This window comes from Leucoraja erinacea, chromosome 26 (assembly GCF_028641065.1).
Source record: "Leucoraja erinacea ecotype New England chromosome 26, Leri_hhj_1, whole genome shotgun sequence".
Classification (NCBI taxonomy): Eukaryota; Metazoa; Chordata; class Chondrichthyes; order Rajiformes; family Rajidae; genus Leucoraja; species Leucoraja erinaceus.
In genome coordinates, this window is record NC_073402.1 from 18,889,257 (window position 1) to 18,915,621 (window position 26,365).

Consider the following 26,365-nt stretch of genomic DNA (forward strand, 5'->3'; position numbering starts at 1 on the left):
GGACAATAGTTCATGTTCATAAGTGATAGAAGCAGAATTAGGCCATTCGGCCCCTCAAGTCTACTCTGCCATCAAATCATGGTTGATTTATTATTCCCTCTTAACCCCATTCTCTTGTCTTCTCCCCAGAACCCATGACACCCGTTCTAATCAAGAATATATCTACCTCTGCCTTAAAAATATCCACTGACTTGATCTCCACAGTCTTCTGTGGCAATAAGCTGATGCCGACAAGTTTGGGCTCAACTCGTTACGACTCGTTTCAGTTTAATTTTGTAAATAAATTAGTATCCAGTTGTACTTGTTGGGCAAGTGTTTACTGTTTAAGGGGAAGATAAAAATGCGAATTCTTGGTTCTTCACTGATCGGAGAAACGGCAACATGTTACCTTATTAGCTCATTACCAGTATTAAGCATATTCCTGATCTAGTGATCTGGATTTATGGAGTATAAGCCTAAAATGGGCATTCATTTTACTTGTGATCTGTGGCTCCTTTAATGGATCCTTGTGTAATATTAGAATTAGAATTAGATCCTTTATTTGTCATTCAGACCTTACGGTCTGAACGAAATGTCGTTACCTGCAGCCATACATACAATAATAAACAACAGAACAGACAGTAAACACAAATTAACATCCACCACAGTGAGTCCACCAAGCACCTCCTCACTGTGATGGCGGCAAAAATCTTAGGGCTGCTGTCTCTTCCCTCCTCTTCTCCCTCTGCGCTGAGGCGATACCCCACCGGCCAATGGCAAGTCAGTCCCGCGGCTCACCGAGCTCCGCGAATGGGCCGGTTCAAACTCCGCGGCCCGGGGGTGGTCGAAACTGCTGCCCTCCAGTCCAGCGGACGCAGCTGTGGACGATGTCGTCCAATGGCCTATGGCCGAACGCCGTCTCAGCCACTGGAGCACCGTACCAGCCCCGAGCCGGGTCGCCCTCACGTGAGCGCCGTTCCACCCTCGAGCCAGGCCGCCCTCACGGGAGCGTCTCAGCCCCGCGCCAGGCCGTCCTCACGGGAGAGCCGTTACCCTCGAGCTGGGCTGCCCTCACGGGAGCGCCGTTACCCTCGAGCCAGGCCGCCCTCACGGGAGCGCCGTTACCCTCGAGCCATGCCGCCCTCACGGGAGCGCCATTACCCTCGAGCTGGGCCGCCTTCATGGGAGCGCCGTTACCCTCGAGCCGGGCCGCCCTCACGGGAGCGTCTCAGCCCCTCACGGGAGCGCCGTTCCAGCCCCAAGCCGGGCTGCCCTCACGGGAGTGAGCCCAGGGCGAGTCCTGACAGGCTCTGCCTCCGGAGCCCCGAGGTCGAGCTCGAGGCCAGCTCCGCCATTAGGCCTCAGTGCAGACGGAGGCAGAGAAGGGGGATACGACAAGAAAGTCGCATTCCCCCGAAGGGAGAGACAGATAGCCCTGTTTCAACCCCCCCCCACACACATAACACAAACCTAAAAACCAAAAACTTAACTAAACAAGACGGAAAAAACACCACAAAAAAGTAAAAACAAACGGACTGCAGGCGAGCCGCAGCTGTTCACGAGCGCCGCCACTTCCAGAATAATATCGGGACAAAGAACTAAGCGATAAGATTCTGAATATCCAAGTCTGATTTAAATTAATGCAACAGTTAAGACCCAAGGATCAGAAAAGGGTAGCAATGAGGACAAGAGAACATTCTTCCTTCAACACTGCATTTTTCCATGACAAATATTGAGTAAACTCAGCGTAATATGGCAACAAGTAATTAATTTTTGTTTTAAGTTTCATATTTATAATATTTATAAATATTTATAATATTAATGAACTCCATTTGTTTCATGCAACAAAATAGTTTTCCAATAAAAGCACTCGGCTAGCGGAGTGTTACATTTTTATGTAGCTCCCATTAAGTCTGTGAGTTTCACTTGTAAATAGTGGTTAAAGATTATAACAGTGTTTTGGTCCATGATTGTACTTTGTTAAAGTAGCTGATTACACCAAGCTGGGAACCTGGGTACTTCAGTCACCCTATTTAGCTCTGGTTTTGGGAGGTGAAAAGTGATCCAGGTTCTTGTTTTGGTTCATCTCTCCAATTATCCAATTTGTTCAAATACTTCAGTCAGGCTTTTCATTCCGTAGTGATTAAGTCGCCATCATGTTTTGTGGATGTTTATATTTTTATGCATTTGAAATTTATTATGCATCAGCTTGAGCCATAGAAAATGAGAACTTGAAGATGGAACTATATAAAATATTAGAACCAACGAACTGGCAGATGCTGGTTTACAAAAACAGACACCAGGTATTGAAGTAACTCAGCGGGTCAAGCAGCATCTCTGGAGAACATGATCCTGGCCTGAAACATGACCTAAACATGTTCTCCGGCGATGAGTTACACACAGCACAGGTGTTTTAATAAAAAACACTAGTTGGGCTTCATCTATGGTATTGCATTTTGTTGTTCCTAGCATTTCACAGGAGGGATGTGGTACCACACACTGAACATGATGGTGTGAACATGTGGTACCACACACTCAACATGACAACCTACTGTGTTGAATGATCTCCTCATGTGCCTAAATTTGTCTGATCCGGCTGAATGATGTTGTTGGAGGAATGCATTGCATAGGGACAGCTTTAGTTTGTGTTGAAACACTCTTCAAGAACGGGCTCCTGTTCCAGAAAGAGTGGACTTATCTTATAGTAAGATTCCATGTGCATTCAAACCACTTGTTGCATGGTGGAAATTTATTCTGAATGCAGTCTGAATCTTTCATTTTCTGTTTTACTCATTTAATTGCCCATTTTGTTAAAAGTGTCATAAATGAAAACAGTTATATAAATAAAAACCGTTATAATCATGAGTATTAACTACCATGCTGGCTGTTTCAGATTGAACATTTAAAAATGGCATAGCTCATTAGTATGGAATGATGCTTTGATGATATATGAAAAATGCATTGTATTTTTATATTTCAGCATTAATACAGTGGCATAACGTTCCTACACTGTTGTTTAAACGTTTTCTAGACCTGGTTGTCTTCCTTGTTTATTAAATGTTTCCATTAAAACTCCAAGGAAAATGTTTCAATTCTGTTTAATTAACCTTTGATTTTCTTACGGCTTTACTTAGGTTGGTAAAGAAAACCCTTTGCCAAATGCTGCCTCTTTGGTCATTCCTCAAGATTCCAAATTGACCACTCCATCATCCAACCAAATGAACGCAACGAATGACAGCATAAATGGAACATTGTCAGTAGTCACGGCTGCACCCCCACTCCTGAACACCACTGCTGTAATTCAGCCTACAACTCGTCCACCCAGTGTCACAGATGCCACTGCAGGTGAGCTGAAAATACTGACTTTGCGTATCCACTGCAGCAATTTATTTCTTTGTTCACCTCCATTTAATTCTCTTGATAGTGATTGATAATTGAAGAGTAACCTCAGAAATGTTTTCCATGGGAGATTTGAATTAAAACCTTTCAAATCAAGTTTGCTATTCACAACTTACACTTTTCTTAGCTCATGCATGTGATTGCATTAATAAGGGAAAAGTTCTCATCTCCACCTCGGGATGCCATACGTGCATTACAATGCACTGCAAATTAGATCACTAATGCGGGAAGTGTCACTGCCTAATAAGTGCTATTGCCCACTAATCTCTTTGAGAATGGTTGAGAGAGAAATATTATCTAGAATAACCTGTTTAGAATAGCTGCCATGATCATAATGACATGGTTTATTTTACATTTACCTGAGAAAACAGATAGGGCCTCAGTTTATATCTCATGTGCAATTTGGAATGATGAGACTACTGTGCATCCTCAGTATGCACTAGCATATGCCAGCAAAGATTTCTGTGCTCATGTAGTCTGAAGAAGGGTTTCGGCCTGAAAGGTTGCCTATTTCCTTCGCTCCATAGATTTAGCTGCACCCGCTGGGTTTCTCCAGCACTTTTGTCTATCTTTGGAATAAATGTTGACTTGAGTGAGAAAACAGTTAATTAAGTCATAAATTTGGGGGAGAAAAAGAAAGTTCCCCAGATGTTGGCGTTAAATGCCCTTTCATATAATTTTGGATTTAATCCATCATAAGTTTAGACAAAAATAAAACCATCCATCCTGATCATTCTGAAAATGAGTATTAACATAACCAGCTCAGCTCTCATTTTGCTGTTATGATTGAGAAGCGAGTACTGTACATACAAACTTAAACACAACGCTATTTTAGCAGTCTTCTATTGTGGATTACGTAGTATGATTGATAATTTATCGTATTAATGATTGTATATTTATTTGTTGTGATATTACATTAATGGGTCTGTTAAGCTGTAAATATTTCATCGTTCTGTTCTCGGTGCATAATGACTTTTGAACACACTTGCAAGTCAAAAGCAACCTTTGTGAACAACAATTTCAACAGTTCACAATTAAGTAGATTTTAAGCGATTGTGGAATGAAGAACTGAGTATTAGAAGCTTATAGAATCACAAAATTGGTTTGGAAAGAATGAAAACAATTATTCTGATATTAAAACATTGATATGTTGTTAACAGTGAAGGAACTGATTGTTTCTGCTGGGGACAGAGTGGAGATAACTCTGCCAACGGATAAGGTTGATCTGAATGCCTTTGTGTTACCCCCTTCCACAGAAGGTAAGTGATTCGATCTCTATTTACTCGTGAGGGAATGAATGAACTTATTGAATCATCTTGGCTGTTTATTCATATTGAATTCATTCATTTCTTCAGCTCTTTAGTTTTCAGACAATACACATGGCTAGCTCACCATGAATTCCATGCAATCTAACATTCCAGACTAGCCTAACATGCAGAACTTTTCAAAGACATTGGCTACAGTCCTGCTCACTGCTCTCATCAATCCTTTGTGACCTTTTATATTAAAAAAAAAAAAAAAAAAACTTTTCTGATATATAAGGCCCAGGCACACATACTGACTATCTCTGATCAGCTCATGCCTATCAAAATGCTAGTAGATTATGTCCCTAAGAATCTACTTCGCCGGCCTGTAGTTTCCTGACTTGTGCTTGCTGCTCTTGTTAAATAATGATACAACATTAGCCAGTCTTCCAGAACTTCACCCGCAGCTAAAGATAATTCAAATATCTCTGCAGGGGCCTTTGCAATTTCCTCCCTTACCACCCCCCCCCCACCCCCCACACACACGGTCTGAGGATGTACTTGGTCCGGTCTTGAGGAATTGTCTTAATGCACTTTAAAGCTGCCTCTTAAGTAATTTGTATGTAATCTAAGGCATCACAACTCCTATGCCTCAGTTTGTTAGTTTACATAATCTTCTCAGTAAAATTGGCTGAGACATCCTTTAACTATTCAAATGTTTTCTTATTTGATTTTATATATTGTCACATCAGGACCTGATTTTTAACATGCGACCTGGTTATAATTCTTTATTTTTAATTCCAGGCTATAAATATGATTGGCAACTAATTATTCACCCACATGACTATATGGGAGAAATGGAGGGTCAACAATTGAGTACACTGAAACTCTCCAAAGTAAGTATAAAAAAATAATTAATGACAAAGATAATCCAAAAAGTGGTGGAGAATTGGACAGTTATCAGAAGGAAACAGCCATAGAAAATCCATTGCCTCATTGCTAGCAGGGCCCAACAGGCAAGTGCAATAACCATGCTGAAGATTTGCATCCGTGTCCAATGCAAGTGCTAAATGATGAACTAATTTTCTGAGAACCTTGCCTCATAGAAGCCAGCCTTTCGCTAATCTGACTCGGTTTATCTGACATAAAGAAGAGGCTGAGAAAATCAATTATAGGAAAGACATTGGGTCAGACAAGATACCAGCTGTATTTCTGAAGATTTCCACTCTGGAAATAACCTTATCTTTAACCATGTCCACTGTAGCAACAACACTGGTATCTCCCTGACATTTTAAAATTAGCTAGGTATAGTGTATTCATAAAAAAAACAGGATAATCCAATCCATTTATTCTCGACATCAACATTTCCAGTACTTCACTCCTTTATGCTGACTTTTTGCTGACTCACCTGGCCTATAATGTCCCTTTTCAGATGCATTAATCCCTCTTGAATCTCACTGTCCCACCCAGCTTTGTATCATCAATATATTTGGATTTGTTTTATTCTCTTTTAATTTGGGCCACTAGAATGGCAACTTCATACTGACCCATTGATTCCTGCTCTTTGTATTCTAATATTTAATCAATCCTCTTTCCATACTAGCATATTATCCTCCTTCCTGTAATTTGCTTGTAATTATCCTTCCCGGGATATCTTATTATTGTGAAAATCTGTACGTTCTACACCATTAACTAAACTCCTATTTACTTTTTTTATATTAAAAAAAAACTCATCAGGTTTGGCAAACATAATTTCCTTTAACTGCCCAGTCATGTAGATTTTCTAAGCGTTCTGTTATCTTGCTCTTAATGGATTTCAGTCTTTTCCTGATAGATGATATCAGGCTAAGTGAGTTTGCTGTCACTCCCCTTTCAGGTTGAAATAGTTGAGTTCATATTGTAAATTAAAGTATTTAATATCAATAGTGTACATTTTGTTACAAAAATCCTGGAATATTTTCAAAAATGTGCTTTGTACAGAGGAATTTAATGCATTTGTTAAATTTATAATGTTAGTTGATTTTGCTATTGTGTTTGCTTCATTCTACTCGGACTATTATAGATTCTAGGGAAGTTTGGAAAATTACTACTGATCGATTTGATTAATATAAGCAGACTTGGCACTCGTGTAGTGCTTATCCAGTGCATTGCACATTGAACTAAACAGTGTTTTGGTACTTCAATTTTTCAGCTTTCAGCTGGTTTCTACATGTTCAAGCTAATAGTTCAAGGAGACAATGCATATGGAGAAGGCTCAGTGAATGTGACTGTTAAACCAGGTTAGTATTCGTGATTTTATAATCTTAAGTGTAGCAGCTCAGGATATGATTAAAACTCTCAAAAATTATCATGTAACAACAAATCAATTGGCTCAGTGTGGTCAATTGTTCTGATTAAGGTTCAAATACTTTAAAGAGCAGTGTCTATGGTTTAGAAACTAAAAGTGTAATAGAAAAGGAAGCAAATTAAAATAACCCTAAATTATTTGGGTGAGTGAATGAATATAAAAGCAAAATATTTTAACTGCTGGAAATGGGAAATAAAAGTAGAAACACTTGAATACTCAATATCTGTGAAAAGAAAATAGGTTTAAAGTTGAAATAGGTGAGTTAACTTTGTAAATTAATGTATTTAATATCAATAGTTTGTGCAGCATGTTATTAAAATTCTTTAATATTTTCAAAAATGTGCTTTGTAGAGAGGAATAAATTTATTATATTTAATATTAGTTAATTTTGCAAATACATTGCATGTAAAATTCAAAACCAGATGTAATCCTCTGAAGAAATATCATTTAAAGTGGAAGGAATAATTAAAATAGGTCACAAAGATGAAATGCAATCCACATTGTGTTCTTTTTATACTGGAATTAATATTAATAAGACATTAAAACTACAGTACCAACAGTCAACATTTTCCATTATAAATTCCTGTGACTCTATTTATAATGGAAACCATATATGCAAATGTAATGTTTTATACTAAAATCTATCTCACAATGCATTGTTTCCACCTACTTCTAGTCACACTAGAACAGGCTTAAACTATAGCCGTCATTGTAAATGGATGTTGAACTTCATAATGTGGAATGGTGTGGACATAACAGTCCAGAATTCATGTAAAAATACTGGCAGTATCAATATGTTTTGGATCTGTATATACACTTTGTCTAGAAGTCTTGAAATGACTGGCTGAGCTCTTGTGAAAATATAGTTATTTTCTGGCACAAACTTTTGCAGCTCCCCAGAAATGTACCCATTGAACTAGTTAGATTTGACATAAAACTGCAAGGTTATTCATTTAAATAGATTTCTTGGTATCAGGGAGAATGACAAGTATATGATAATTTACAATTTTGCATTGAGTTGGCTTTATTATTTTAATAATTTAATTTCCATTCTTATCACACGTTTTAAAATATTCTTAAATCACTTTTTAGTTGGCTTTGGAAGTTTCTAAATTTTAGTGACATTAAGAAACATTCAATGTCCTTGGCAACTTGGATTGGCTGCAAAGTCTGATGATGACTCCTTTTCACCCTAGGCTTTACATGTTTTTTTTTAATTCTGGTCCACAGTGGACCGTCCACCCCATTGACAGTATTAAGTCATAACATTTTCGCCAACTGCACAGGGCCCTGTCATTTAGGATCAGGATGCCATTTGTCAGCAATTTGGTGTTGGGTGGGGCTTGGCAAAGTTTAAGTTCATGCTTGTCCTTTGAGAATTGGAAATGGGAATAAGTAGCACAGTGCTGGCAGCAAATTCCCCATAATCTCCTAATTACACCTGTGACGCTATTGTCATTCCGAGATTTTCAAAAACTATTTTAAAAACTAAAATCAATTAATAACAAATATAAAATTAAAACATTTGAACTCTTTACTGACTTAAGAAGTATATTAATTATCTTTTCACTCACAGTCATCTCTTAATTCAAATGAGCCTGGGCTGACTAGGCAGGTTCGGAGAACTGATTTCATATCCTTGTGGGAATTGTACTTGCGCATAAGGCAATGATGGCAGTTTTTTTGGTTTCCTTCTGTAATCCAACATAGTAGCTTATGATGGACAGCAGTGATTATTTTACAAACAAAAACAGACAACATACCCAATTGGTCACTTGGTGAAAAGCAAGGGACTGTTCTGATACAATAATGACCAGTGAGCTGGTTTACGTTTCTATGGGGCATTTTTGTGGAGTCCAATGTTGAACCAAAGTGGGCAAAGATTGACCTGCGGGTTCCAGACATTTGCAATTGAGGTGAAATCCTGATAGTCTCAATTGGAACTTTTGGCAATTGCCTCCTGAATCTGATTCAGCTGGCAGCAGGATATTCAGTTGCAGTCATTTGAATAGCCCTAGCCAAAAACTATTTGCATTTAGAATATTGAAACGGTTGTTCTTTACCCGTATGTTTCAAGCAAATGAATTGTTTTCTAATTATAGAAAGGCTATTTGATGAAGCTGGATTTGTTGCTGCATAGTCCTAGCTAATTGTTAGTATCGCTTTTGTTTGCAGCAAAGCCACATTTTAGTAGGTGCATTTTTGCCATATTTACTACTTTTAATATTGCTTTCATTTAACTATGAATGGTTTATTTTGCAGCACCTCGTGTAAATCAGCCCCCAGTGGCTGTCGTGTCTCCAAAACTGCAAGAGATCTCACTGCCAACAACGTCTACTTTTATTGATGGAAGCCGTAAGTTCGTAGATTTACTGCAGTGTAACACAGATCTGCTATTAGGCTATGATTAAAATACTATTAGTATGTTTACTTTGCGTAAATTAAAATGTGATTTTTTTTTTTTAAGATTGTGAACACTTTTTGAATCTTCTCTCTAAATCCTGGTGTCTGTTTGTTGAGATGAATACAAAAGAGGATATGTACAGTTTTACAATGAGTTAGGTTAAAAATTGAGATATTTAGATTAAGCTACATATTAGACTGGCTTTACCTAAATACTATAAATTGTTAACTAGCGAACAGGTGGAATTTTAAGCCAGACAAATGTGAGGTATTATATTTTGGGATGTCAAAAACCAGCAGGGCATATGTAGCAAATGGTGGGGTCCTTGGGAGTGTTGATATACAGAGAGATCTTGAGGTGCAAGTCCAAAGTTCCCTGAAAATGGTGTTGCAGGTGGATAAGGTGGTGAAGAAGCATTTGGCATGCTTTCCTTCATGGTTGAGGCAATGTCACGTGGCATTTGTACAAAATGTTGTTTAGATTGCACAGTTTTGTTCACCACACTACGTGAAGGATGTGCTAGCATGAGAAAGAACGCAGAAGAGAACCACCAGGATGCAGCCTGGAATGGGGGGTGGGGGGGGGGGTGGGGCTTTAGTTACAAGGATCTATGGATGGACTGGGTCCATTGGACTGTTGGGGTTTATAAGATTATGAGTAGCACTAGCAAGATAGATAACCAGACTTTTTCTCATAGTAATGGATTTAAAACAAGATTTAAAACCGGAGGCCATAGTTTTAAGATAAGAGGCGGGAAATTTAAAACGGCTCTAAGGGACATGTTTTTAACATAGAGTGGTGGTTCTATGGAACTATATCCCACATGGTGGTGGAGGCAGAAATAATTACAATATATAAAAGGCATTTGAAAAGGCACTTGGGTAGAAAGATGTAGGTATATGCAGGCAAATGGGATTAGTGTAGACAAGCATCATGGTCAGCTTGGACAAGTAGTAGCAAAGGGACTGCTTCTGTGATGTACATCTCTGACTCTATGATGATCACAAACTTGCCGGCATTTGTGCGGATATTCTGCCAATTGCTGTCTCTTGAGGCCATATGCATGTGCTTCAGTATGTTCATACTTTAATTCGAGATCAGTTACCTACTGATCTCGAAACCAAATTTTGTTTGAACGTTATGTGAGGTTCAAATGACAAATAAATGGTATAATATAGTATTGTAATTCGAGATCAGTTACCTACTGATCACTCACACTCCCCTCCATTGAGAGTGAGATTTGTAGGTAGCCCTGAAAACAGGTGCTGCCGCAAGCCCCTGAGGATACCTGCGCTGACATGGCCCCTCCAGCGGGCCTAAATGAGATTCTTGTTTAGGGTCAGACTGAAACTGACCGTGAATGCTCCTCTCCTCAGAGCAGGAGACATTTTCTAGATCTCTATCCAGGGAAGCACCCAGTGGAACCTGGATGATTGCAGAAGTATTTCTTTTCTTTTGTGCTTATTATTTATTTTATGTAAAGCTCTTTGGTGCAAGTTAACTTAAACAGTGCTATATAAGTAAAAGAAACTTACTTACTCCTTGCTTCTGCTTGGGGAAGGTCCCCCCCCCCCCCCCCCCCCCCCCCCCCCCCCCCCCCCCCCCCCCCACCCCCCCCCCCATGCTTTTGTACTCTGATTCAGAGTGGTTTCTTCCATATGTACTTCCCCCTCCAATGGGGAAGACATTGGGTTGCCCCATTATGCGAGGCTCCCGGTACTGCCTGCCGATGTAGGCCCGGGCTGACACAGCTCTCTCCTTGGAGCAGGTCATTGTTGGAGCAACTTCTCCAAAAAGTTGCTCCTATGTGGGAGAGTCGTCCTCAGACGCTCTCCGTTGAGGGAGGGTATCCCTTTCCCTCCCCGGACTTTTCTGACTCAACGGGTTGTTTGACTTGCGGGTGGATTTTCCCGTACTGCAGGACCACCAACGGAGCTCTCCTCCTGCAACAAGTCTCCTGCCGGTTCAGCTGCCGGCGCTAAATGTCGGGAAACACCGTTGCCCGCTACTGGGAAATGCTGCGGTCTTCGGCAGCCGACTTCCCCGTATCCTCGACATCTGGGCCCTGAAACTACAAAAGTTTCAAGCCCGAAAGAACGCAGATAAGTGATTCAACTTTCCTTACCTGCCCATCCTAACGGCCTGGGAGGACGCAGTGCCTCTGCCAGTCCGTCGCGCGTTGCGTTCAGACGTAATGACGCGCGCGGAGACAGACGGCCCTTCTTCACGTAGTCACTCACGTGACTCCGAAGTAAAATTAATTAGTCTTGTCATAATACATTCATCAACTGAATTGGAAATTTATGTTTTTCTATTTGCAGAGAGCACAGATGACGATAAAATCGTAAGCTACCAATGGGAGGAGGTGAAGGGTCCATTGCGAGAGGAGAAGGTGTCAGCAGATACACAGATACTGAAGCTGACTAACTTGGTCCCAGGAAATTATACATTCAGGTACCAAAGTGCAAAAGTTTAAGTACGCATAAGACTTCATGTTAAAAATGAATTAAATCAATTTGTTTTCCCAACTGTAGTCTGTGGGTTGCATTAACATCCCTAGAAATGGATGCCAGCATCCAAAAAGCAGGAGTTGCTATTCTGTTATTGAATTTTTGGATGCTCCAAATCAGTGTGAAAACGTACTGTGCATAGTACATTGACGGGATATGTTCCTGGGAAATAACTTCAAATTTCTTTCCCTTTGAATATATTGCAGAAAAGTATTAAATATAAATCTCTCCTTTCTGCACTTTTGTTAGTAAGTAGTATGATGCTCCCTTTCATTTAACTTCAGGTTGTAGTTTAACAGTTAACGCTGCAAATGGTTTACACTGTAGCTAGTTTTCCTCCCTTTGCAGAATTGCTTGATTCTGTAACTGTACAGTTAACTGAAACTGTATTCCCAACTTACTTATCCAAGAAAATATATTTCAGGCGCAGGTTTTTCTCATCGAAGGATGCCAATGATTAGTGAACACCGAATTATCTAAAATCCTATCTTGCTTGTTAATCTTGTCCTCGTTGGGAAATCCAAGATGCAAATAGAATAGAATATCTTCACTCTTATGAAGATATTCCAAGCTTGAGCATTCACTGGGTACTCTTAATGAATTCAATAATTGGAACAAAGCAATGGATCATTATTTCCACAAAACATTGAGGCAAATTCATTAATAGACCAAGATATCTTTTGTTAATATGGATCAAACAGAAATAGAAGTGTCTACTGTTGGAGGAGGAATGTGGTAAATTGTAATGGTAACATTAAATTAAATACAAATTCAGACTTAATTTATTTCTATTACTGCAAAAAATCTTAACTAGAACATTAGACTGCCCCCTAGTGATTTGCATTTAGTGCACATGACACATAGAAAGTTCAACTTAAGACACAAAGTGCCAGTGTAACTTAGTGGGTCAGGCATTAGCTCTGGAGAACATGGATAAGTGACATTTTGGGTCGGGGCACTTCTTCACCTTGATGAGATTCATCAGTCTTGAATGGCCTTGACCTGAAACTTCACCTATCCATGTTCAGAGATACTGCCTGACCCGCTGAGTTACTCTAGCACTGTTGTCCTTTTTTGTAAACCAGCATCTGCAATTACTTATGTCTGCATGAAACTTCAATTTGTTATCTTGTTTTCCTGTCTGTGGAATTATCTGCCTCACAGGGCGATGGACGCGTTCAAGTTGGAGCTCTAGATAGGCCTCTTAAAAATAGCGGAGTCAGGGGGTATGGGGAGAAGGGAGGAACGGGTACTGATTGGGGATGATCAGCCATGATCACATTGAATGGCAGTGCTGGCTCGAAGGGCCGAATGGCCTGCTCCTGCACCTATTGTCTATTGTTCAGTCAATTATATTTCAAGGACAAATCTCATTGGGTGATTCCTGTGGATACAAAGAGATCCACCAGTGGTTAGTCCTGCACTTGCAGATAGATTTAGGAGTCGGTGTCCTTTACTGTTGATGGGACCTAATCTTGCTGACATGGGGTGGCATCTTGCCAGAGAATTGCCACCAATGTTACACTGACTTAGATTCTGGTTCACCGATTTCTTTAGTAAATGCAGAGCTTTGCATTTGGAAGCAAAGGGGAAGATAAAGTAGTTTTCAATTATTTTACAATCATTTTACTATTTTTGTTCAATTAAATTTAACTGAATGTGGAGAGGATGTTTCCACTTATGGGGGAGTCTAGGTCATAGCTTCAGAATAAAGGGACGTTCCTTTAGGAACGAGATAAGGAGGAATGTCTTTAGTCAGAGGGTGGTGAATTAGTGTAATACGTTGCCACAGAAGGATGTGGAGGCCGTCCATGGGTATTTTTAAGGCAGAGCTGGATAGATTCTTGATTAGTACGGGTATCAGGGGTTACGGGGAGAAAGCAGGAGAATGGGTTTGAGAGGGAAAGGTGGATCAGCCATAATTGAATGGCGGAGAAGACTTGATGGGCTGAATGGCCTAATTCTGCTCCTATCACTTATGAACTTAAACCATATGCCTCTCACACTTCTCCACTACGTTCTCAAGCCGAAGCAGTCTCTGATAACTGAAAAAAACGAACCCAGGTGACACCTTGGTGAATCTCCTCCGCTCTCTAAACACTGCAGTCACATTCTCTGACCAATTTTATTTTAACATTTATAAGGCTTTTATTTATAAAGAATTTCTGTTCCCTTGAACAATATTTGGAGCACTTGTTGGGCTAATATTGCCATGTTAGTCATCAGTGGATATTGCTAATGTAGTCCAGTAGTGCAGTCCAGTGTGTTTGGAAGATTGGTGTAATTTATTTTCTTTTTTTTTTTCAGCTTAACAGTTGTGGATTCTGATGAAGCCACCAACTCAGCAACAGCATATGTAATGGTGCATAAAGCAGTGGATTATCCGCCTATAGCTAACGCTGGAGCAAATCAAGTCCTTACGCTACCCAAGAATTCCATCATGCTTTATGGCAATCAAAGCACAGATGACCATGGAATTATTAGCTATGAGTGGTCCCTAAGTCCAAAAAGCAAGAGCAAGGTAGTTGAAATGCAGGTAGGAACATTTCAACAATATTCTGTTTAATCTCATTCAATTGCAACAATGTGTTCAGAGAATGTAATTGACTTCAGTTCAAAATGAAGTTAAATCAATTTCATGAGGCTTGCCTTGAGTCAGCGAGGTGACAGAAAAGAAGTTTTAAGTTGGTATTGCTGTCAATGGGCCACAACTGCCCAAGTTGCCAAGGGTGCCATGCGCCGAACTGAGAGGCAGCAAGTCCTTGTAGCTCCGAGTTTTGTTTAGTGTTTTAGCGGTTTAGTGTGTTTTGTTTAGCATGTGTAGAGTCGCGTATAGGAGGGATGAACTCCTTATGTGGCGACGGACAGCTTACGGAATAAAACACCATATTCCGTCTGAGCTGAAGAAGCCGTTGCCATGCAGGTGCCAGGCTAAGGGCCAGGCTAAGGGCCTGGAGGTGGAGATACAAGCCGTTTCTGCCATCGATCCTTATGGGGAGCGTCAACTCATTCCCTAACAAGTGTGAGGAGTTGGAGGCCCTTATGAAGAACCAACGGGTCTACCGTGAGTGCAGTCTCGTGTGTTTTACCGAGACGTGGCTGATGGACATCATCCCGGATTCCTGTGTGGATCTCCCCGGCTTCACTACGGTACGAGCAGATAGAGACCCGAAGGCGAGTGGGAAGATCAAAGGTGGGGGACTTGCTCTGCTTGTGAACAATAGATGGTGTAATCCAGGTCACATAACTGTGAAAGATAAGATCTGTTGTCGGGATTTTGAGCTCCTGGCGGTTGGACTGAGACCTTATTATGTACCGAGGGAGTTCTCCCACATCGTCGCCATTATTGTTTCCATTCCTCCTCGAGCGGAGCCTGTAGTCGCATGTGACGTCATCCAAGAGACTGTCGCGAGATTACAGACCCAACACCCGGATGTACTCATTGCCTTATCAGGGGACTTCAATCATGTGAACATCAGCCCCCACTTGTCAGGCTTCTCACAGTATGTTGACTGTCCCACAAGGCACAATAAAACACTGGACTTGTGCTATGTCAATGTCAAGGAGGCCTATAGTGTCTTAGCCTTTCCACCGCTTGGCAAATCAGATCACAACCTGGTTTATCAAAGGCCTTCTTACAAACCCTGTGTACTGAGACAGCCTACAACCACCCGGTCTTTCAGAAAGTGGACACCAGAGGCCAATGAATCACTGAGGGACTGCTTTCAATGCACAGACTGGGACATACTGATGGAGTCACAGGAATCAAACAGCTGTATGGACATTGACAACAACAATAACAACAATTACAACAATTATTTTATTGTCATTTGAGCCTCAGTGAGGCTCAAATGAAATTCTGTTTCCACAGCCATACAAACAAAGACAATTCCTAGACATACACACAATTAAATTCACACAAACATCCATCACAGTGAACCCACTGTGATGGAAGGCAAAGTCTTTTCTCTCCCCTGTTCTCTATGTCTCACCCGATGTCCAAGCCCCAAGCGGGCGATGATAAGTCCCACGGCCATTTTAGGCCGCGCGGGGCGATGTACGGCCCTGCTCCCGCTCTAAAAGTCTCGAAGTTGGAGCCCCCGGCGGGCGCTGGAATATAGAAAAAGAGAGAAAGAGAGGGTAGAAAGTTACAAATTAAAAAAAAAAAATAAAAAAAAACAGAAAAACAAAGGAGGTGGAATGGATTACCTGTAATACGTCAATGGAAATAGGTTCGTAGATTATAAAGTATAGCTTTTCATCTGATCCTGAGTTCAAGTTTCAGTTGGGTCCTCGTGCTGTGCCAATCTATCCCTTCAGATAGTTAATGAATGGAGCCCAGATTTTATCGAAAAGATCTTGTTTGGCCATTAAGACAAGTCTAATTCTTTCTAAGTATAGGGTCTCCGACATTTCCGTAATCCCCATTTTAATCCACACCAACACTACATTTAACTAGACAAAAAATAAAAAAAAGACAGACAGGCTGTAGGGGCCGCTGCAACGGGTGAGTCGCGCCGCCAACATGGCTGGATGCATAACGGACTACATCAACTTCTGTAGGGATGTTGTTGTGCCGGTAAGAACTGTTTGTTGCTTTCCCAATAACAAACCTTGGATTACAAGCAACATCAAGAGCCTCCTAAACGAGAAAAAGGAGGCTTTCAAGGCTGGTGATCGGGTAAAAATCAAGAGGATACAGCACCACTTGAAAAGGAGTTTGAAGCAGGCAAAAGGGAACTATAAAAGGAAGCTGGAGAAGAAACTACAGTACAACAACATCAAAGAGGTGTGGAGAGGAATGAAGACCATCACTGGCTTCAAGGAGAAGGGAAGCCAGCCATCAGGAGACATGGACAAGGCCAATGAGTTTAACCTGTTCTATAACAGGTTTGATCTGGTACCCCTCCCACCTCTACAGGTGCAGCCTCTCCCCCACCATCACCTCCACGAGGCAGCCCCCCCAACACCACAGCTGCAGCACCTCCTATGCCGGCATCTCCTCAACTGTTCTTCACGGCGGACGAGGTGAGAGCTGAGCTGAGGAGGTTGCGCCCTGGTAAAGCAGCTGGCCCTGATGGTGTATGTCCCAGGCTACTAAAAGACTGTGCGGCTCAGCTGGCGGAGCCGCTCCAGATCATTTTCAACCTGAGCCTCCAGTCAGGGAGGGTACCAGGTCTGTGGAAAACATCATGTCTCGTGCCGGTTCCCAAAGCAGGGCGGCCGACCGAGATCAACGACTACAGACCGGTGGCCCTTACATCCCATATCATGAAAACAATGGAGCGGCTACTCATTCGTCTCCTGAGACCACAAGTCCAGCACGCACTCGACCCACTACAGTTTGCATACCAGGAGAACATTGGGGTGGATGACGCAGTCCTCTACATGCTGCACCGGATCTACTCCTTTTTGGACAAACCCGGTGGCTATGTGAGGATTATGTTCTTCGACTTCTCAAGTGCGTTCAACAACATCCAACCCCTGATTCTGAATGACAAGCTTAAGAAGATGGGGGTGGATTCCACATTTATCTCCTGGATAGACGACTACCTGTCGGGTCGACCACAGTTTGTCAAGCTGGGGCACAGTGTCTCTTGCACAGTGGTGTGCAATGTTGGAGCCCCACAGGGAACGGTTCTGGCCCCGTTCCTCTTCACCCTGTACACAGCAGACTTTAATTATAAGTCTGACACATGCCACGTACAGAAATATTCAGATGATACAGCGATTGTGGCATGTGTAAGGAACGGGCAGGAGGAGGAATACAGGAACTTGACCAGTTCCTTTTGTGCCTGGAGTGAAGAGAACTGTCTCATCCTGAACACAACTAAGACTAAAGAGATGGTGGTTAACTTTGGCAGGTCCAAGCTCCCCCTTCAGCCGGTCAACGCTGCTGGGGCTGACATTGAGGTGGTGCAACATATAAATACCTTGGAGTGCACCTTGATAACAAACTGGACTGGTCTGTCAACTCTGACTCCCTCCACAAAAAAGGCCAGAGCAGACTCTTTTTCCTCAGAAAGCTCAAATCCTTCAATGTGTGTAATGACATGCTGCACATGTTTTACAACACTGTGGTTGCAAGTGTTATTTTCTATGCTGGTGTCTGCTGGGGCAACAGCATTAGTGAAAGAAACAACAAGAAGCTGGTCAAACTGGTTAAGCGAGCTAGCTCAGTGCTGGAGTGGAGAGTAGACTCTGGGATGGATGTGCTTGAGAGGCGTATGAGGCACAAGGTGCAGGTCATCCTGAAAAACCCCAGGGCATCCCCTCCATGTAATTCTGGAGAGTCAAAAGAGCACTCGGAACAACAACCGGCTCCTCTCCCTGCCCTGTAGAACGGAGCGGTTCAGGAGATCCTTCACCCCTGCAGCCATTAGATTTTATAATTCGGACCGCTAGGCTGTATGGGGATGCATTCTTGCAATTTTTAATTTTTAATTGTTTATTATTGGTCTTTTTAAGTATTTATTGCTCTCAGGTAGTGTCCACAGTGTATTCTATGTATTTTCTGTCTGCGTTCGTTTTGAATCTGTGGGTTTGTTGTTGGGGGCTTCTGGACATCTGAATTTCCCTGAGGGGATCAATAAAGTGTTTTTTTTTTTTTTTTTAATTATTATTTAACAAAATACATGTTCCTTCTGTTCAGGGTGTACGGACATCATCACTCCAACTATCAGCAATGCAGGAAGGGGACTACATCTTTCAACTAACAGTTACCGATTCAGTAGGCCACCAGGCTACCGCGGAGGTGATGGTTATAGTACAACCAGGTACATGCTTAGAAAGGGTTCTGCTGTACAAACACGTGCTGCCTATTATTGTTCTCCAACTTAAATTTCATTTATCATGCTTTATGAATGCAATCAATGTTACTTCCCATAAGTAATATGGGTATTTTTTTGTAGCACTTTTATACAACCATATGCTACAGAAGGATTAATTTACATTGATAATGCGGACTTTCACATCCTTGCAATATCCTAGATTCTCCAAGGATACTCAGTTGCAAAGGTAACTGATAAGAGTCATGCATAACAGAAATGGGCCCTTCTGCCTAACTTGTCCATGCCGACCAAGGTGCCTTATCTAAGCCGGTCATATTTGGCATTATTTGGCCCATAATCTGATAAACCTTTCATATCCATGTATCTGTCCAAATGTCTTTTAAATATTATTATTGTAACAGCCTCATTCCATATAGCCATAAACCTCCTGTGAAAATAATGCCCTTCAGGTTTGTATTATTCTTTCCCATCTGATGTTAAACTTATGCCCTCTAGTTTTTGATTCCAAATTATTGGAAAAAGACTTAGTGCATTCACCCTATCTATTCTCCTCATGATTTTAGAAACCTCTATAAGATCATTCCTCAGCTTCCTGAACACCAGGGAATAAAGTCAAGCCTGACCAACCGCTCCTTGCAGCTCAGGCTCTCAAGTTGTGACAACATCCTTGTAAATCATCTCTGTTCCCTTTCCAGCTTAATGGCACCTTTCCTACAGCAGGATGATTAAAACTGAACACGATTTGAATACCTGACTAACATCTTATGCAACTGTAACGTAATGTTCCAACTTCTGTACTCAATTCCCTGACTTATGTAGGCCAGCACATGTGACAATTAAGTATTCATTCCTTCATGCCAAAAGCTGCCTTCACCACCCTATCTACCTGTGGCAACATTTTCAGGGAACACTCCTTGATCGATTTGTGATCAGCAAGCTTTCAGAAAGTTGAGAGTCAAATGTCCTGCTAACCATTTTTGGTTGTTTACGTTCTTCACCTTGTTTTAACATTTCACTCAAAGCACAGGATTTTCAATACTACAGCAGGTCTGAAGAATAATACTGTAGTTTATGTTTTCTATCTTGCTCATTTTTTGCAGAAAATAACAAAGCCCCAGTGGCAGACTCAGGACCTGATAAAGAGTTGACACTCCCTGTGGACAGCACAACTTTGGATGGCAGCAAAAGCACAGATGACCAGAAGATTATATCCTACCTTTGGGAAAAAGTGAGGTAAAAACAATCATCAAAACACTTTTATAAACCAATGGTTTATCCCGTGCCCTATTCATTCAAAATAACTATAATCAAACAAAAACAATTGTTATCTGTAGTATAAAAAATCAAGTTTGTTGCTAACCTTCCCAAAAAGTGTCATTTTCATTTTCTAGATAAGAATCTGATATTTAATAATTGTAATAATTTTCAAACTTGGGATGAATAATGCAGAGTAATTTTTTTAATACATCTGATGCTACAGTACTGACATCCAGGAAAATGTCCTTTGGCACACATACTGTACATCACAGAACTGGGGAAAAAGCACTTTGGCAAATGGTACCAAACTGTCCAGTCAAGAAATGTTCCACTTCCATTTGTTTCCCTGCGATGACATGTCATAAACCAATCTGATGTTTAGAAATGCCTGTTAAGAGCAAAGCATAAGATGTAATAAAAAAAAATACTCTGCATTATTCATCCCAAGTTTGAAAATCTGATTTGCCCACATATCTGCAGAATAAACAACCATGTGAGCTTTATACTTGTCCACTGACAATGATGCAGACACCATCCCAAATGCTTATAATAAGAGGCCTATGTTTGTATTGACATATCAATAGCATCTTCCCAACATGGGCTTAGAAATTAGAGTACACATTGTTACAGCAGTGAGAAAGTCAATGTCTCTTATCTAGCAGATAAGCTAAATGTGACATTTTTCCTTGTCTTGGTGTATCAAAACAGACTTCTCAATGTTATTGATCCCATGGCTACAAGCATTTTGGGCATTTTATTCTCCCATAAGAGAACTAGGGCATTGATTCCATTAAGCCTGTTGGTGGTATATCTGAGCAGGTTTCCAGTGGAAGACAGGGAACTTTCCCAGATAGATCACCAGGAGTTGGCTGCAACAACCAGCCATCTTTCCATAAGGCTTAATCCCAGTGGTACTATTTGTATTGTCCCATCCGGATCCAGTTGGAAATGTGCCTGACCTTGTGGTGCAATTTCCAGCTTCAACCGTTGAAAGCTATATTTAATTACCACTATTTATGAAAACTCAAGCAATGTTGGTCAAAATATTAAGCGATTGAAAAGTTACTCCAACCTGACAAAGGGTCCTGACTTGAAAATTCATCTATCCATGATCTCCAGAGATGCTACGTGTACACCAGCATCTGCAGCTCTCTGAAAGGCTTCAGAACTCAACGATGCTTAATTTGTTTTTATGGTAGCACTTAAGGGGCTGTCCCACTTACGCGCTTTTCAGCAAACTGTCTGCGACGTTGAAGCTCGGGGGCACTAGCCTGAAGCTACAAGCTGGATCGACCAGCAGCGCTTCACAGGCACGCACACACACACACACACACACACACACACACACACACACACACACACACACACACACACACACACACACACACACACACACACACACACACACACACACACACACACACACACACACACACACACACACACACACACAGGGGAAGTGGGGGAGCACTGTCTCAAATTCACACTGCACACCAAGGTGAACAGGAAGGTTAAAGACGGGGGCACAGGGCACAGTCCTTTAGTGAGCCGGGGGGGGGGGGGGGGGGGGGGGGGGGGGGGGGGGGGGGGGGGGGGGGAAGGAAAACCAAGGTGAAGCCAGACAACTTTAATAAGCCAGAGATACACAGCTGTGAAATTTAACAGGCATTTAACATTTTCCTTGGTTCTGAAAACTCGTGCTTACGTTTTTTTTTTCCCCCAATGAGCCAATTAAATGCCCGGTCAGCAAAGGAGATTATCTACGGCTATCTCGACTACCTACAACGACATGCCAACCCCACTACCACTGCACCACGAGTTCAAAATTATCGATTTTCTCCATACCGATGTGGTGTTAAGAATCAACGAGAATGAGGCTTTTGATGCATTGGACAAAATAAAAGCCCAATAGATTCATGGGAGAATGGCAAATTGGATACAAGATTGACTCGGTGTGGGAAGCAAAGGATTATGGTGTAGGAAGATACTGCAGATGCTGGTTTACACCAAGGATAGACATGAAAAGCTTTAGTAACTCGGCCAGACAGGCAGCATCTCTGGAGAAAAGGAATGGGTGACGTTTTGTGTTGAGACCGTTCTTTAGAATGGAGGATGGTATAAATTGCCTGATCAACCGGAAGAAAATGCCAAATGGAATGTAGAAGTAGTGCAAGGTAAAGCTTTCAGGGTGGTGCTGTTAGAAAAGGGAATGTAGAATGAATCGTATGATATTGAGTGGTGTGAAAGAACGAAAGAATATTGGTGTATACCCACAAGTCCTTTATTATCAGGAACTATGATTGTGAGGAATGATTAGAAGAGCAAAAATTGTTTTTGTTTAAATATAAGAAGAGGCTGAGAGGTTTTAAAACCAACTTTGACGAAATGGCTATTTATCTTGGTGGGTTGATTAATTTAAAGTAATTGCTAGAAGGATTTGAGGGAGATTATGGAAAACGATTTGCATCGAGAAGCCAGGAGGAAGTTGGGACTTGCTGCCAGAAAGGTAATGAGAGGCAAAAACCTAAACACATTTAAACAGTTCTCAGATATTTGCTTTAAGAATCATAATTTGTAGTACTATGAACATGGTGCTATAAGGTAAATTAAGGTTGGATAGCTCTTTAATTTGTTGGGGAGGGATGGGGAGGTCAATGAGCTGAAAGTAATTCTATGATTTTACAGCTTTTTTTTGGAATAAGTTGCTTGCCGAGAATTCTTCAGGTATTTTGTTACCCATACTTGGAAAAGTAGGTCAGTCACCTGTCAGCATGTAATTAATCTGACAGCAACATTTCAACTGAAATGAAAATATATACTTAGTTATTCATTAGAAGTTAAACACTGTTCATGTAGAGTGTCCTATTCCAACACTGATGAGATGAATCAAAAGGCCAACTCATATTTTCAAATGCAGACCTTCAAATCTAGGGTTGAAGTAAATGTTTTGAAACTTGCGTTTTCAGCCAGCATTCCTCTGATGATAGAATAACATGTGCCCTCCTGTTAACCCAAACCTTAAGTAAAGTTTGATGCTTTGATATTTCAGTGGCCCAGATGGTGTGAAAATTGAGAATGCGAACAGTGCCATTGCCATAGTAACAGGTCTCCAGGTTGGGACTTATGTGATTACACTGACGGTGAAAGATGAAAGAAATCTGGAGAGTCATGATTCTGTTCGCGTTATTGTGAGGGAAGGTATGTATTTTTTTTCAGATCTGGAGATGACAACATTAGGTTTATATCCAAGTGATTAAGGAAAGTAACAACTCAAATTAATAATGATCATTACAAATTATCCGATTGCTAGTTTTACTCTATGGTTCCTTTGTTAATGGCTACTCTGTTCCTTAGTTTTAGTTGTGAAATTATTATTGTAGACTAAAGTGAAGAACTTGGCAATTCAGTTAATAATGTTTCTGATTTGTGTCGAACATGTGACAATGTCCTGGCCGATTTGCTGTGTTTTGATACTTCTGTCTTTAATTCACAATTACTGGATGTTAATTCCATATGAAATTAATGTGGCTGAAGACCTTTGCTAGTTCTTTCAAAGTTTAGCTCATGATAAATTCATATTAAGGCCAACCACAAGTAGGCCCGTGGTTACCTTGCACAAACCCAGTAAGGTGAAATTATTTACAGAAAACCTCCATCAATTATTGGGGTTTTGAAATGGATAATTACGCTATCATTAAATAAGGTACAAGGGGGAATAGTTTTCCTCATAGACTGTTTATTGCTGCATAGCATTCTAACTGATATTTGAATCACACTTTGCAATATTTTTGAAGATCTAAGATAGAGATAACAATTTTTTTTTTTTTTGCTTTTCATTTTACAGAAATCAATAAGGCTCCAGTTGCTAAGATAACAAAGAATGTTGTGATTACACTTCCTAATAACACAGCGATGCTTGATGGATCAAAATCATCAGATGATAATGGAATCGTCAGCTACCTGTGGATGCGGGATGAGAGCAGCCCAGCAGCTGGAGTAAGTATTTGACGTTCACAGGCGAAATAACCTGAGAAAATATTGCAGTATATGGTAGTCATTGTTGAATGTATTATGCTAAACTTTAGCAGTGGATATCTGAAAATGTATTATTTCGTAAAATTGTTCTAAGAATGAATAATGAAATGAAAGTGTTTAAGTTTGTTGACTTCCTCCTAAACATGTGAGTAGATTGACAGTACTTCATTATGTTATGCTGCAAAATGTTTCCTGTATCATTGTGGACTATTAAAAGCCCTAGATATCCACAAAATAAAGGAGTAACTCAGCGGTACAGGCAGCATCTCTAGAGAGAAGGAATGGATGACATTTCGGGTCAAGACCCTTCTTCAAGCTCTGACTCTGAATCGGTGTCTGAAGAAGGGTCTCGACCCGAAACGTCACCCATTCACTTTTCTCCAGAGTTGCTGCCTTTCCTGCTGAGTTAATCCAGCATTTTGTGTCTATCTTTGGTGTAAACCAGCATCTGCCGTTCCTTTGTACACTAATAAAACCCCTGTTTGATTGTTGATGTTTCATATCACCATTGGTCTAGAATTCGTCCTTCAGTTGCATTTCTCCATATAAATTTTCTTGTGTGCTTTTCACTATTCTTTACTAGGATGTGCTGAATAACTCTGACCACCAGCCTGTGCTTTTCCTATCCAATTTGGTTGAAGGTCTTTATACATTTCGTTTGAAAGTAACTGATGCGAAAAGAGAAAATCATGTGGACAGAGCAACATTGGAAGTTAGACCAGGCAAGGAAAAAACAGTCATTGGTACTCCACTGTATTTAGTATGGCTACTGTAATAAACATTGCATTTATTCACTTAAAGATGGAATTACTGCCCAAATAAAATTTCAACCATACTTTTTTTAACTTTTGGGGGATATGGGCATCATTGGCAAGACCAGTGTTTGCTGTCCATTCAGCCCCTGAGAATGTGGTGGTGAGCCATTCTTCTAATCCCACCCTACTGTTGAGCAAGGACATTGTTTCCATTGCATCATCTGTCCTGATTCCTGATGTAGTTGTATCTATGTTGGAAGGCACTGTTGGAGAAGGACTTTGTGGATTATAGCTGGCAAATTCCTTCCTTTGAAATACTTATATAGCACTTGCTTGAATGCTACAATTAAATTACTCACCACTGCTACATATGGCAGACAGGAAGCAAAGAGTAGGAATTTATGGGTCATTTTCAGAATGGTAGGCAGTGATTAGTGGGGTTCCCCAAAAGCTCAATCGTGGTACTCCAGTTATTTGCAGTTATGCACAATATAAGCAATTTTATATGAGGGAATTAAATTACATTACCAAGTTTGTGGATGACACAGCTAGGTGGCAGTGTGAGCTGTGAGGAGAATGCTATGAGGCTGCAGGGTGACTTGGAAAGGTTGAGTGAGTGGGCAAATGCATGGCAGATGCAGTATAATGTGGATAAATGTGAGGTTATCCATTTTGGTGGCAAGCACAGGAAGGCAGATTATTATCTGAATTGTGTCAGATTATAAAAAGGGGAAGATGCAGCAAGATCTGGGTATCCTTGTACTTCAGTCACTGGAAGTAAGCATGCAGGTAAAGCAGGCAAGAACGCTAATGGCATGTTGGCATTCATTTCAAGAGGATTTCAGTTTAGGAGCAAGGAAGTATTACTGCTGTTGTACAGCGCCCTGGTGATACCGCACTTGAAGTATTGTGTACAATTTTGGTCTCCAAATTTGAGGAAGGGCATTATTGCACAGCGTGGGTTTACTAGGTTAATTCCCGGGATGGCGGGACTGACATATGATGAAAGAATGGATAAACTGTGCTTGTATTCACTGGAATTTAGAAGGATGAGAGGGATTTCTTATAGAAACATATAATATTCTTAAAGGATTGGACAGGCTAGATGCAGAAAAAATGTTCCTAATGTTGGGGGGAGTCCAGAACCAGGGGTCACAGTTTAAGAATAAGGGGTAGGCCATTTAGGACTGAGATGAGAAAACATTTTTTCTTTTTGTCCTAGAGAGTTGTGAATCTGTGGAATTCTCTGCCACAGAAGGTGGTGCAGGCGAATTCACTGAATGTTTTCAAGAGAGAGTTAGATTTAGCTCTTGGGGCTAAAGGAATCGAGGGATACGAGGGAAAAAGCAGGAACGGGGTACTGATTTTGAATGATCAGCCGCGATCATGTTGAATGGCGGTGCTGGATCAAAAGGTCGAATGGACTACTGCACCTATTTTCTATGTTTCTATGGCATTAACCATTCATTGCTTTAATGTAATATAAAATAAAATATTTTAAATTCCACCAATATGTATTTCATAAAAATCGTTTTCGTTCTCTAACATCCTTCACCAGGTCAGAACTGTAAGTATATCTGACTTGCCAAATATGGACAATTTTTGATTGCTGCCTTAAAAGATCCAACATGCCACTTAATTCAA

The 26,365-nt window shown here is 40.9% G+C and overlaps 1 protein-coding gene across 3 annotated transcripts in view; it reads left to right on the top strand.

Annotated features, from left to right (window-relative positions):
* The window catches only part of LOC129709741 (dyslexia-associated protein KIAA0319-like protein), a 71,455-nt gene that overhangs the window by 24,309 nt on the left and 20,781 nt on the right, over positions 1 to 26,365 (top strand). For all 3 annotated transcript variants that reach the window (XM_055656294.1, XM_055656292.1, XM_055656293.1), the window contains exons 4-15: positions 3,114 to 3,324; positions 4,539 to 4,637; positions 5,427 to 5,518; positions 6,814 to 6,901; positions 9,232 to 9,324; positions 11,695 to 11,827; positions 14,191 to 14,419; positions 18,536 to 18,659; positions 19,775 to 19,907; positions 22,981 to 23,129; positions 23,776 to 23,927; positions 24,550 to 24,688. In XM_055656294.1, coding sequence (XP_055512269.1) covers positions 3,114 to 3,324; positions 4,539 to 4,637; positions 5,427 to 5,518; positions 6,814 to 6,901; positions 9,232 to 9,324; positions 11,695 to 11,827; positions 14,191 to 14,419; positions 18,536 to 18,659; positions 19,775 to 19,907; positions 22,981 to 23,129; positions 23,776 to 23,927; positions 24,550 to 24,688 — 1,642 coding nt within the window. The remainder of the gene's footprint in view (positions 1 to 3,113; positions 3,325 to 4,538; positions 4,638 to 5,426; positions 5,519 to 6,813; positions 6,902 to 9,231; positions 9,325 to 11,694; positions 11,828 to 14,190; positions 14,420 to 18,535; positions 18,660 to 19,774; positions 19,908 to 22,980; positions 23,130 to 23,775; positions 23,928 to 24,549; positions 24,689 to 26,365) is intronic.